Genomic DNA, 13,030 nt, shown 5'->3' with positions numbered 1-13,030 from the left:
CATGGAGGCAAATTAATAGACAGCCAATAGTAAGCTGTGTGAGCTGAGGTTAGACAGGTTGATAATCCCGGAGATGTAAGCAGGTGTATTTATGGCCACAGAGCAGCTGACAGCCATGCAACAGCACATCAGCTGCAGGCTGCAGGCAGGAGACGAGTCCAAAAATGACCCAGCAGCACTATGAGCAGAGATGGACAGTATTTTAGTTAAATGTATTTCAAAATGTTTTGAGACTTTAGAGTAGAATTTGTATTTTGCAAGGCAGAAAAACTAAGATGTAATTTGTATTTGTGAATTTGAAATACATCATTTAAAAGTCATTTGTTTCTCCAATAAGATATGTTTTTTTAAAGTGTAGAGTTAAAAATTCAACAATTACCCCTAATCACAAAGGGTCCAGCACTGCACTCATTGTAAACTACTGTTTCTTATTTGTGTTTCTTGTGATTAGCTTGAAGAAACAAGCTGCTCTGGTGTTTGGTGCAAATTCCCCCACAGATATATAAGATACATAATCAAAACAGGATCGGATTTTGCTGCTAAGCCAAACTTACTTAGTGACAGTAAAATATAACAGAAGAAAAGAGCAATTAGCAAACACATAATGTGACTAGCTAGAAACCACCAACACATCTTTATACTTAAATGACAGAATTGGTTGATTTCCAGTGATTCCAAAAAGGATGCCAACGGCAAGCGTACCGGAGCCTGTGATGTTAATCACATGGTTTAAATTGCATCATGTTAAATACGAGGTTAACTTGAAAAAGCAGCAGTTTGGTTAGGTTTAGGTACCAGAACTACTTGGTTCATGGTCTGGGTTAAAATACGTAAATGAAATCACTTACAAAACGTAACAAAAGTAACTTAAAACAAACCTCGGTCTCCTGGGTGAAAGTTTCTCGCTCTTTATACTGCTCCTGTTAAAATTACTACGACCACTAGATGTCGCCGCCTAACAATGAACATAAACAAGCTGCTTCCAGACGGAGTATACGGATATTTTTCTGTTGAAAACGAGCTGAAACCACCCCTGAATTCATAGCCTCCCACCTTCAAGTTATCCCGATTAACCGCTTTAAATCTAATTAACAGAGCTCATCTTCATCTCTGAAATACAACACTGTGATTGTTAATTGTATCTGCTGTGTTTACTGTATTTACTGTCTGTTGTTTGCTATGTGGTTGGTACTGCTGCTGCATAACAAATTGCCTCTTGCGGATAATAAAGATAACTTTGAACCCTGAATTTCATCTTCAAGGTCACACCCATATTGGCATCAGTGTATATAGAATGTATTTTTGTGTTACAAATTACTTGCATTTTATTGAAATACATTTTCCATATCGGTATTTTACTTAAATACATTTGATGAGCAAGTATTTGGATGTATTTGTGCCCATCTCTGATTATGACAAAGATCATTTTAGCTGCAGAGGAGTCAAATGGGGAGCTCTATATATAGCAAAGTGAGAGTGATTTTTGTGGAGTAATTTCTTACATAAAAAGGGGCATTTTCATATTCACAATTATGTGTGCATCAGCTTTCAAGAATCACTGGTTGGTAACCATTTTCTCTACAGGGACGCTGTTGATTGAATAAATTGGAATAGTTAAAATACAGCTCATTGTTATTTCATGAATAAACATAAATAATATCCTCAGGAGGACGTACAACATGAAAAATATCTCACCAAGGTATTATTCATCTGGAATATGCATGCAAATTCATTCTATGTAAAAGTTCAAAACTGCACTGCCAACGCTGGCCTCTCTAAACGGGACTTTCACAGATCAAAGTGCAAAGTGCATAAAGATATTCAGGCGGCAGAAAGCTGAGCTAATAACCGCTGGCAAACACAAAAGAGGTGCTGCAGATGAGGTGTTGGTGCAGAATGCATAGGGAGGAGAGAGAAGTTTACATTCACACTTACAGGATTTCTGGTGAAACAGAGGTAGCGAGTGACCTTGGATTTGAATAAGCCGTCCTTCCACAGGTCGGCGTCAGAGCCATCTGTTGTTTGTGCAACCTACGTGGAAAAAAAAGAGAAGAAAAAAAACAAGGAGAGTGAAAAAAAAACATGCAGGAGGTGGGATAAAGTTAATGTATGTATGCCATGAGCGTGTTGCTTTTGCCTCTTCCCTTGCATACTAGCCTTAATTAACGCTTGCCAACACTAGCGCTCCATCTCATTAGTGCTCTGCGTGGGTAAAGGAGTCTTAGCCTCCAAAAAGGTGGCTAAAAATATCATCCCTTGGGACCAGGCTGATTAAAGATGCCCTGACAAGGATCTGCTCTAATAAGGAAACCAAACTTCAATGTGCTTCTGTGGGAAAGCAGGAATTATATTTGGGGTAAATGTAGAATGTTTCTTTATTTTCAAACCTACTGTAGTATCCCTCGAGTGAGACACAGGTAAACTGAGAACACCGCACAGGCACCTTAAATACTTTTGTTGCGCTCTCCCCTGTGTGGATGGTTTGATTATTTAATGAGACAAGTCCTTGAAGAATAAATTACTGAAGATTTAACAGGGCTGGGACAGCAGACTTATCTCCTGATTTGATTCTATCACAATACTTCAGTGCAAATTCGATATGAATTGTGATTCCACAAGTACTGCAATTCAATCTTATGATTTATTGCTATTTTCATTTGTTTTTTTAACACAAGACAGTGGTAAAATTGAATCAGACACTGTATATCTTCAGTCAAGTTACCAAAAACACTGCACATCACACATCTGAATTTTATTTCAGCAGTATCATTGCTCTACTGTTTATACAAGAAGTAAATAACATACTTTTTGAAGTAAACTGCTGCATTTAGCTGTTCCTGCTCATCAAGCTGGTGCAATGAGAAAATGACAAAAGTAATAAGATGTTTGTCCAAAATGAAACCTGCACAAATCTGCACCTTTAAATGACCAAGTTTCAGATATGAAATTGAATTTTGAAACTGTGAATTTTGAGTTTTGACTCTTGTAGCATTTCATAAGAGTAGCTTTACATGGTCATATCTAGAGCTGCAATGATTAATCAGTTATTAATTGACTATAGAATTAATTGCCAACTATTCTGATAACCAATTCATCATTTTGAATCACTTTTTTTAAATAAGAAATGTTCTGATTTCAGCTTCTCAAACAGGAATGTTTTCTGGTTTCTATGATGGTAAACTGAATATCTTTGGGTTGTGGACAAAGCAAGACATTTGAGGACGTCACCTTGGTCTTTAGGAAACAGCAATCAACATTTTTCTGATATTTCATGGACCAATCAACTAATTGATTAATAATGAAAATAACTGTAGCCCTTGTCAAATAATTGCAAAATCAGTGAACAGTCCACACAGAAAAGTTTTTGTTTTTTTTTTTAATTACAGCTCAAATATTCACTATATTGATCACCATATCAGTAATCAGTGATTTTTTCCCCCTCTAAAAGCAGTACCAGTTCCAAAAGTCCCATATCAGTCAGGCTCTAATGTTTATGCCTAAATAAGTCTAAATCCAAATGCCTAAGCTGCTCGTCCTTGTACAACAGGCTCATTCCTGGTTGTAAATGATCAGTGGAGTCAGTAAAAATAATAGATTGCATCATATTGACAGCATGTAGGCACCACAAGTCAAGCTCAAGGTCCAACACTGCATTGCTATGTAAATGTAGGTATGCAGGGCAGAATATAACCTGCAGACTGCATCACACACACTCTTCCATCGCTCCAGCAAATATGCTCGACTGAAGCGTCATGTTCCATTGGCTATCATGTGAGAATCACCTAAATAACTGCCAGAGTTATTTTCTAAAGGGATCCTTTACAAAGAAGAGTCAATCTAATGAGGTTCATTCAAATGAAGAAGTCATAGATCTCTGCACCCACCCACACACATTACCCCCTTGACAATAATGATGAATGACCTCGGTGACTGGGTGGGGGAAACATGGCATGGGGAGATTCATGAAAAACCACCACTGACTAGATGGGATGAGAGAGGAGACTAGACTGGGGAACAGAGATAGATAGCGGGATGAGAGGGAGAGAAAGAGCACAGGATGAGCAGAGAGAGGGATTGCGGGGCGTCTCCAACAGCAGTTCCATGAAAGGTCCCAGAAGGAGCCTATACATCACCAGCCTCCCTCTTCCTTACAAGACAACCCGTCTTGGCCACTTTTTCCAGGTCAGTAGCCAGCGCATCCTGTCAGCGTAAACAAAGGGCTCGCTTTGTGAAACCCAAAGTCAAGTTGAGGAGTAACGAGGGCACGGTCCTCCTAGGAGGCACCTCAGGCATCATCCTGCCACAGCCGCCGGCAGCAAGGATGCGACGCAGCTTGAATGTGAAACGCCAACTGCTGAGCCACGGCAGAGGAGGCATGTGTAAACTTGCGATGGCTCTTCTCTAACACTTTCAAGTCTGCCACTGTAGGGCTCCATCATTAAACCGACTTCAATAAGAAGAATGCCACATGTCTGATAAGAGTCGTCACGGCTCTGATATTGAAATATGGTTGTATCATTTGATTTAAAACGCAGTGACAGATTCAACTGCCACTTCCTGAAATCTAAAGCTTCCAGTGATCTAAAAGCCCACCTGTGAAACAAGTCTTTAGGGGGTGCTGAATGCTCCTATGAAGGATCTCTGGAGACAGACACCACCAGCAAGTTACTATGAAGCACTGAGAGGCACAGCTGTGAGTAAAAAGATATAAAAGGCACACAATCAAAAACCTCTGGGGAGTGAAACCAGGTGGAGAAGACATAAGAGAAGTACAGGGAACAAACCAGGCCCTTCAAAGAACAGAAACACTGAAAAGAGACTGAAAAATTTAGTAAAATACATAAACTGACTACTGACTGTATATTTAGTAAATACAGCAGCAGTTAGTGCTGAAAAAGCTCTTTGTCTTTTAGAAACAGTTTGCATCTAATTCTCAGCCAACAAGCTAAAGATTTCACAAAATGTCAAAGACTCTCCAATCTGCCTGCGATAAGATTACACCCTCCTCCCATTTCCTCAGTCAACCTAACAAGCTTCAAAATGTCTTCCAAGGCTAAAGATGTAAAATTAAATGTGAAAATGGCTTGTGCAACAAATGCATTGATGTGACATGAAAAAACATTACAATACAAATAAAATGCTAGTTTTCTTCCAGTTTTCCACAGAACTTAACATACTGTCAGTTATTTGTAGCTGTTAATCGACAAGTTGAAGTTGAATAGCCATTTTTTTTTTTGAGTTTTAGACAGAGCTAGGCTAGTTGTTTCCCACTTGTTCCACTCTTCATGCTAAGCCAAGCACCTTGCAGCCCTACCTCCAGTCTCATTGTGCAGACACACTGGACACACTGATGGATGGCGATGGCTCCTTTTCATTTTCTACAGAGAGCAGGAGATCTGGCTGCAAGGTGCATGATGGATATGGCAAGTTGACACACCAGTTGCCATATCTGAATTTGCATTATCACGACTGGACTTCCACTTTTACACAAAAGAGTTGGTCCAGTGCAAACACGACAGGGTCACAAAACTCAGATCAAATTGTCAAACTTGGCAGTTACTGCATTGCCTATTTCTCTCCTCAAAAGCTTGGAGTGGCCTGGTGTGTCCTCGACAGATCCTGTGTGTCTGTACCAGTACTGCTCAAGCATGACAGCGGTATCTAACTCCTTTTCCAACTCCTGGAAAGAAAGTGAATAAGCTTATTACCAAAAACACATATGCAGCTATTGGGTTTGTAAACCTTGCTAATCATCAGCTAGTGCTCGGCTTCTTCAAATAAACTTACATTTCAGTAATGAGTTTATGAGCGTAACGTGTCAAATGCTCAGGTGAATCTGAAACATGCGTCTATCCCCTTTGCAACCCTTGCACAGAGCGTGTGTGTGTGTGTGTGTGTGTGTGTGTGTGTGTGTGTGAGTCTGCTCATGGCGTTTGATGTTGGGTGGCTGCTGGTGCTTCAGCAAAGCTCCTGATCCCAGTGGAACACTGTTTGATCTGGGCCTGTGCTCTCTTGTGTTGGAACAACCTGCTCAAGTTCAGAGATGTGAGCGCGTCGTATCAGAGAGCAAAAGAGTTAATCAGCCCTTTGATCTGCTGTATAAAAAGTATGGTAAGTATGGTAAGTAGTCAGTATTAAGGAGGAATTCTAAAAAGAAGTCTGGTTTGAAAGAGAAAAAAATCAATACGGCGTAATATCCTGAGACTTCCCCTTCTCGGTGTTGCATTAGCACACTGATGCAGAGCGCTGATATTTTTGTTTGTTTTTCAAGTCTGCACATGAAAGACCACAGAGTCATGTTCAAAAGATGTTCTTGAAGACGGGACAAATGCATTTGAAATAGTGCTTCAGAGTCTGTAAGGCCTTGAATCTTATCTCGGAGGCTAACTTGTACTTGACTTTTTATTGAGAGTTGTGATTTTGATATTTCTTACCTCGAAGAATGGGTTTTTTATTTTATTTTATTTATTTTTACTGAGGAAAACTAACACTGAGTGAAATATATCACTAACAATGAGAGTGTTAAAGTTTGGCTTTAAAGCGATAGTTCACCCAAAAATGAAATTTCACTCAATATCTACTGTTTTCCGCTGAAGCTCCGGGAGTGTTTTGTGAACTGGAGATCTTCACCCATCCTCACATCAGCACAGGGGTGAGGAGATATTGATTGAAATTTCATTTTTGGGTGAACTATCGCTTTAAGCTATCTGGCGTGTAACCCTGTTTTCTTACAATGTCACACAGACAGGAAGCAAGGCCACATTCACTCCAAACAAGAACAACAGGACAAGTACTGATTATTATATATCAGAAATCTCATTATGTTAATATTTTTTTTGAATATGTCCTAAAATATTGTCACAGTATCAATAAAGATATTTGGTCAAAAATATTGTAGTATTTGATTTTATCTCCATCCCACCACTGTCTGCTGGACAGCAGTATAACAAATTTTATAAGATAAGATTTATATTGCATATTGCACAACAGCCTAAAAATATCTAGATATTATTTATAAGTCATGCTGGCCAGCACAATGACCAACATAGATAAAGGGTTAGGCCACTAGCACAGCTGAAAAAAAGAAGAAAAATCATCATCTTGTTTAAATAGGCCAACTTTTTATGACACACAAGGTCAAACAAAAGAAGAAGTTTTGTCGTAAGTTTGCATTATATTGCATTTTTTCGATGTTCATTAACAAGTCTACACTTTCATTATTTAAAGTCTAAGCTTCTTTTCCAAATTTCAAACTGCCGGTGTACTGCCTGGGGGTTACAAAAAAAAAAAGTATTTGCAATTGTTATAAACAGCCAGGGAGTAGCTTTTAGCCCTACAGAACATGCACAGTATTTGCACATCAACTGAAATGTACTGGCGCTCTGGAGCAGCAGAGGAGGAAGTCTGATGGGGTTTCTCTCTGTTTGTCACTGCTGTGTGTTGTGTACGCAGTTTCCCTGCCAGTGGCTCCGTTCTGATGCCAACCCACCATCATCTGCCAGAGATTAGAACAAGCTGGGTGTGTAGGGTGGAGCAGGAAGCGACAGAAACTGGGGAACAGGGAGGGTTTGAGGGCGCAGGGTGAAAGCAAGAAGAAGAAGTCTGAATAGGAAGAGGGAGAGAGGAAGAGAGTTCTGCCCTTGAGCTTTTTGTGTTTAATTCAACTCACACGCTCTTCTTTTCTCTTCTCTTTTTTTTTTAACCCTCTCCAACTCTTTCATGACCGAGAAACGTTCACATAAAGCAGCCAATCCGGCACTACATCCTGACACATTCCTACTGTTGCTGAAGTTGTTGGGGTTCTTGAATAAAAGGAAAAGATGACTCTGGTGGGCATCAACCGAACATCATTAAACCTTTGCCTCTGGTGCGTCTGCAGTACTGGTGCTAACCAACAACAATGTCAGGAAGGGAATCTTCCTAATCATCAAAGTAAACTTTATGAATAAGTCATCTAACAGCTCTGACAAAAAAAACACCTTGAAAGGCTGCCAACATCCTGAGTCAAAGTTATGCTATACAATCAGTTACAACAATTACATGTAGAACCAACAGCAGAGTGCAAAAACAAAGAAGCTAACAAAATTTAAAAGACTACAAAATTAATTAATCTAGGCCCTGTAATAATGTTGGCTAAACATTTAAATCTATGTTCTTCTATGTTTAAATTCCAACTAATTATCCCGTTCACATCACTGTGAACGTCATGATCTGGTTTCCAGGTCTGCATTGGTCAAAAGTCTAGATGTTGAGAATTAAGTTTAAATACAATTCTCATTTTTCTTCCCAGGCCCCCAGCTGTTATGACCTCTGCTTCAAAGATGGCTGCTCTGCCAGGTACCCAGGATTTGAACTTTTAGAAGAGCTATCTCGTATTTTGCGCCTTCGTCATACAATAACAAATTAATGATTTTGTGTCCATTCAATTCCTAAATTGGCCTTTGATCTGTTGTCCTTTCTCTGCCTCCAATGTGATCCATTTTTAACTGCACCTTGTCTGTTTTTAACATGCTCTGTTATAATGGTGTTTAGAGCTGCAAGAATTAATCATTTAATCTAGAAGATTTGACATCTTCTGAACAATTTTGAAAAAAATTCTAATTTTATCTTTTATTTTGACTGATATTGCAATTGCAATATGACTTGTAACACTAGAGGTAATGCTAAAATGACTATGTTGTGTTTTTTGCAGGAAATTGTACCAAGTGAAGATCTTTCTTAATTCTGTAGGGACAGGACACCTCTACCTCACCACATTCATTCATTTAAAGGTTTCTTTGACACATTTTGCCTTTAACAAATATTGCACCTCCTGTGATTTGAAAATTGCAGAAAGCCATTTTGTGATTTTGATAAAAATTAGATTAACTGTGCAGACCTACTACCAACAATCAAATAAATCATCACCCACTTCTTAAAGTCTTTTCTTTATTTCAGAGTTCTCTGATTTCAGCTCCTCAAATGTGAAATATTGTCTGGTTTCTTCAGTCTACTATGACTGAATATCTTTGGGTTATGGAAAAAAGCCAGGGAAACAACTTTCTGACAAAGAAAACTAATCGATTATTTGAGAATGTGTGCTACTTTGGGCAGGCCTCCCTTGAAAAAACAAAAGAAAACTAAAGGTAAAGTCAAATAAATGAGAAAAATATCACTAATGCCATCTTTGGCTTTTACAGAAAAGCAGATAAAAAATAACTTTGTAGGCTTAATTCAACCTTTTTAAATCAAACCGTATGATTGAAGACAAATAATCCAAACTGAATACTCACAACATAGTAGCCATCTGGGGCTTTAGTGAGTGAAGTGATGACTCCAACTGCAGAGATGGGCTCTGTTGGCAGCTGGTTCTTCACTTCAGACATGTCGAAGCTGCGTCAGACAAACAGAAAAACCTCAACACACGTTTAGCATTTCACCAGAGAAAATGTACTACAATGATGCACAGTTTTTCCTTCTGAAAATGAGATGTGTCATTAAATTCAGTGCAATATTTGCTTGCACAGAGCATTTAAACATTCCTGTACTTTAGGACAGCAGAGCTGTTAAAAAGTGGGGTTATTTTAAATATGAAAACTTTGAATAAACATGCAAAATGCAGCCAGTGGAAGAAAATTAGCATTGCGCCCTTCAGAGTCATTACATGGAGAAGGGACAGGGTTTTTCTTGGCTGAGATGACCACATTATTGACTTCTTGATGAGGCTTATTAGGATCCAGAAGAAAAAGTGGCCACCTAATCCAGGATCAAATGACAAGTGAGACCAGCGACAAAACAGCATTTGGAGACCACCCAATGACTTCACCAAATCACAAATTAGGGGGAGTGATCACATATTTTCAAGGAAGTCCCAATCAATTGCTATCTATTCCTGTCCAAGGGAATTTCTTCCTAATGGGTATGCAAGCCTTTTACAGGGTAAGTGGCTTTGCAATGGTTCCCTTACGCAATTTTATTAGATTAGGTCTAAAGCATTCTTGTACTAACTGACAAAGTTGCTGCATTCAATCTTGATGTTTACGAAATCTATTGCAATTAAGCTGATCAAATTAGGGGATTTAGTCCAGAAACAGCTGTCTCTTTAACAAATGTTAGATAGCTGTACTTATTCAAATGAAACAGGATAGCAAATTAGCTAATAGAATGAAGGATCTCTTTGTAACATTAATTTGTTCAAAATGAGCTTTGTTTTCCAGCACAACATTATGGCTCAGAGACTCGTCCAGGCAGACCAAAGAAAAATCCATCTAAACTTATTTCCAGCTCCTGAGGAAAATATCACTGTGCACACATGGTGCACAAACATGAAGCGCATGTCAGTGATATTCAATGATGACTTCAGTAAATGTGTAGTTTTCTCTCTATAATTGTGGCAGTAAAGGTAGATTAGCCCACTATAAAACAGAATGTTATATTTGTGAAGTATATACTACATAAAAACTGCTGTTTTACAGCCGACACACATTTTTAAAAAGCAATGCAGCGCTTGTATCTGACCAGCAAATTGGACGCATACAATACAGGCAAGACACTGTTTACAGAAGTCTTGTTGAAAGTGTTTTAACTTTTAATATGTGTAGGCCTTTATTGTGTGGATACCTGGGGGCTAAGAACAAAAACAGACTGCCCAGAATATCAAACACCAGCGGCAAAATTACAGGGAAAGAGGAGAAACAACTGGGATGTATATATAAAATGCAGGTGAAACGGAAAGCCTGACAAATCATGTCTGGTCCCGTTCATCTCCTTTTTAAAGAACTCAGAAAATTGCCCTGGTGGGGAAGACGATACAGAGCAGCAGCTATAAACATTTTTAAAAAGTATTTCATACCTAATGCAATAATTTGCTGAATCCATAAACTCCAGTCACACTGAAACCTGCCTGTACTGTGCATGTTGCATCATTTATGACTATTTTGTAATTTACAGTTATGTTTTAACCAAACTGTGAAGTTGAAGGCAAAATTATACATTTATAGACAATACAGATTATTATTAAAATTATTATTATTGTGTATTTTTATTTAGCCTTTGCTATTATAGTAACTGTGAGATGGTCTAAAATGTTGTTCTGATCAACTGAATGAACTGAATGTTGCATCTACACCTTGTCAAAATACATACATACTAGTTTACTAGCTAGGTAATTCTATTGTGACTATTTAACGGTAAATATGAGTATGAATATTAATGTAACTAGGATGTCTACATTCATGTTTAATTCTTGTGTCATTCATGAACCAGCTAAAATAAAGTCTCAGTTAAAAACTCAAGAACCATTCAGTCAGATACAAAGATGCACAGCTGGAGGAACCACAGTTCCTAATATGTAGTGGTGGAAAGTACCTCAGTACATTTATTCAAGTACTGTACTTAAATACAATATTTCTTTTATAAGCTACTTTGTACTTCCACTGCATAACATTTCAGGGAGTAATATAGTAATCTACTACATGTACTGTTACAAAATGTTATCAACAAAAAGTACATATTATAGATGAAGTACCCAGCAGTAAATAAACTCAATAAATTAGCTCCATATTTACCAGCTGCAATTTTAAAGTATATGTATCTATCAATGATTATAATCAATAATGCAGCTAATAATTACTTGACGGGGGCCACTCTGCATAATAACATTAAAATATAGCCTACTCTATCGTTTGATCCTGTATTTTTGTACTTTTACTTAAATCAGATGTTTAGATGTTACTACTTTTACTGAAGTGTAAGAACAGTACTTCTTCCACTACACCTAAGCATGTAATAGTTAAAAGTTATGCTAGTTCATAACTGGTAAATGTACAATACATTCTACAAACAATCTTCCACCGTTTATATGTTTATCCTAAATGTTTGCAAAGCTCTATGAAACTGGTCAGAAAACGTATTTACTACAGGTAAACTGGTGACATGACATTACAGGTGTGATACAGATTAAGACTGAACCTACTGTTAGCTCCTTTGGTTTATAAAGATGTATGTTCGTGTAACCTGACGACTGCCAGATATATAAATTAATATTACTTACTTTAAGCCCACCAGAAAGTGTCTAAACCCGTAAGAAGTGAAATTAAAATCCACAGTAGTTGTTTTTTGGGGTGTGTTTACCTGGTAGAAACGTGTTGGTGTCCTGCGCGCTGCTGTCACCTGATCAACTTCGGACTTTGACCACAGGAGCCTGCAGAGGTAAATACTTCCGGGTGCCACTGATGGTAAATGATTAACCGGAAACTCGCTTCTAGGTTTAATCCCCTCCATTGCAGTTTTGCAATGTAATGCATGTATATTTTCTGGAGAATAAATACATTAAAAATGTATCCCTCCCTTTACTGCTGCAAACCGCGCCAGATGTTGGCACAGCCCATCTGATTACAGGTTCCCAAAAAATACCAGTTAATGAGCTGTTGGCTTGAATTGAGTATATCTGTGCTGTAAATCCTGAATTGTTGACATGCAGGTGAATTTATTTATTTATTGTGCCGTTTCCTGCAAGTTGGCGTATCAGCGTCCTCCCACAAAATAGTTTCAACATCCCTGGTTTTAAATGCATTTTATGGCTTATAAACAGTATTGGGCAGTAGCGGCGTTACTAGTTTAACTACATTTCTCAGTTACGTGGTCGTAACGTTGCTGTTTTCTACATGAAATAGCTTTTCAGTAGTGAAGCTACTTTAGTGATCAAATAACACGGTAGCGTCCACAGAAGCTACATTTCCCCACGCATTTCTAAACCTTAAATGCCTCTCTTCCATGTGACATGAGGTACCTGTCCTCCTGTTGATGGCCGCCATAGACTGGGTGTAAAAAGATGGCCGCGAATTGGCGCAGCGGGGCGGGATGGAACGCGCGCGAGAGGAGATAACGGCAGAGGAGGAGGCAGAGACGTGTACGTGTTGTGATTCTCCATGTCCAGACTTTTAACAAGTTCATGTCACTTATCGAGTCCTCACAAAACAGTTACACGTTCCGGTGTTTACTGTGCAACTCTAAAAGAAAAGCTCCTGTCAACATCCAAGACGTCCAGCAC

General features: G+C 38.5%; 1 protein-coding gene across 4 annotated transcripts in view; it reads right to left on the bottom strand.

Moving 5' to 3' along the window:
* mvb12bb (multivesicular body subunit 12Bb) overlaps positions 1-12,229 on the bottom strand; it is a 50,040-nt gene extending 37,811 nt beyond the window's left edge. For 2 of the 4 annotated variants that reach the window (XM_084727880.1, XM_084727881.1), the window contains exons 1-3: positions 12,032-12,134; positions 9,273-9,372; positions 1,936-2,031 (exon numbers count right to left, since the gene is read on the bottom strand). In XM_084727880.1, the coding sequence (XP_084584006.1) occupies positions 1,936-2,031; positions 9,273-9,365 (189 nt within the window). In that variant the 5' untranslated portion in view covers positions 9,366-9,372; positions 12,032-12,134. Of the gene's footprint in view, positions 1-1,935; positions 2,032-9,272; positions 9,373-12,031 lie in introns of all 4 variants that reach the window. The other 2 variants (XM_084727882.1, XM_084727878.1) reach the window with 2 other exon arrangements.
* Positions 12,230-13,030: the final 801 nt, after the last annotated feature.

The sequence above is a fragment of the Lutjanus erythropterus genome, chromosome 10 (assembly GCF_056507025.1).
Source record: "Lutjanus erythropterus isolate fLutEry1 chromosome 10, fLutEry1.hap2, whole genome shotgun sequence".
In the NCBI taxonomy this organism is placed as follows: domain Eukaryota; kingdom Metazoa; phylum Chordata; class Actinopteri; order Lutjaniformes; family Lutjanidae; genus Lutjanus; species Lutjanus erythropterus.
The sequence above is the reverse complement of the archived record's forward strand: the minus strand, read 5'-3'. Positions and strand labels throughout refer to the sequence as shown.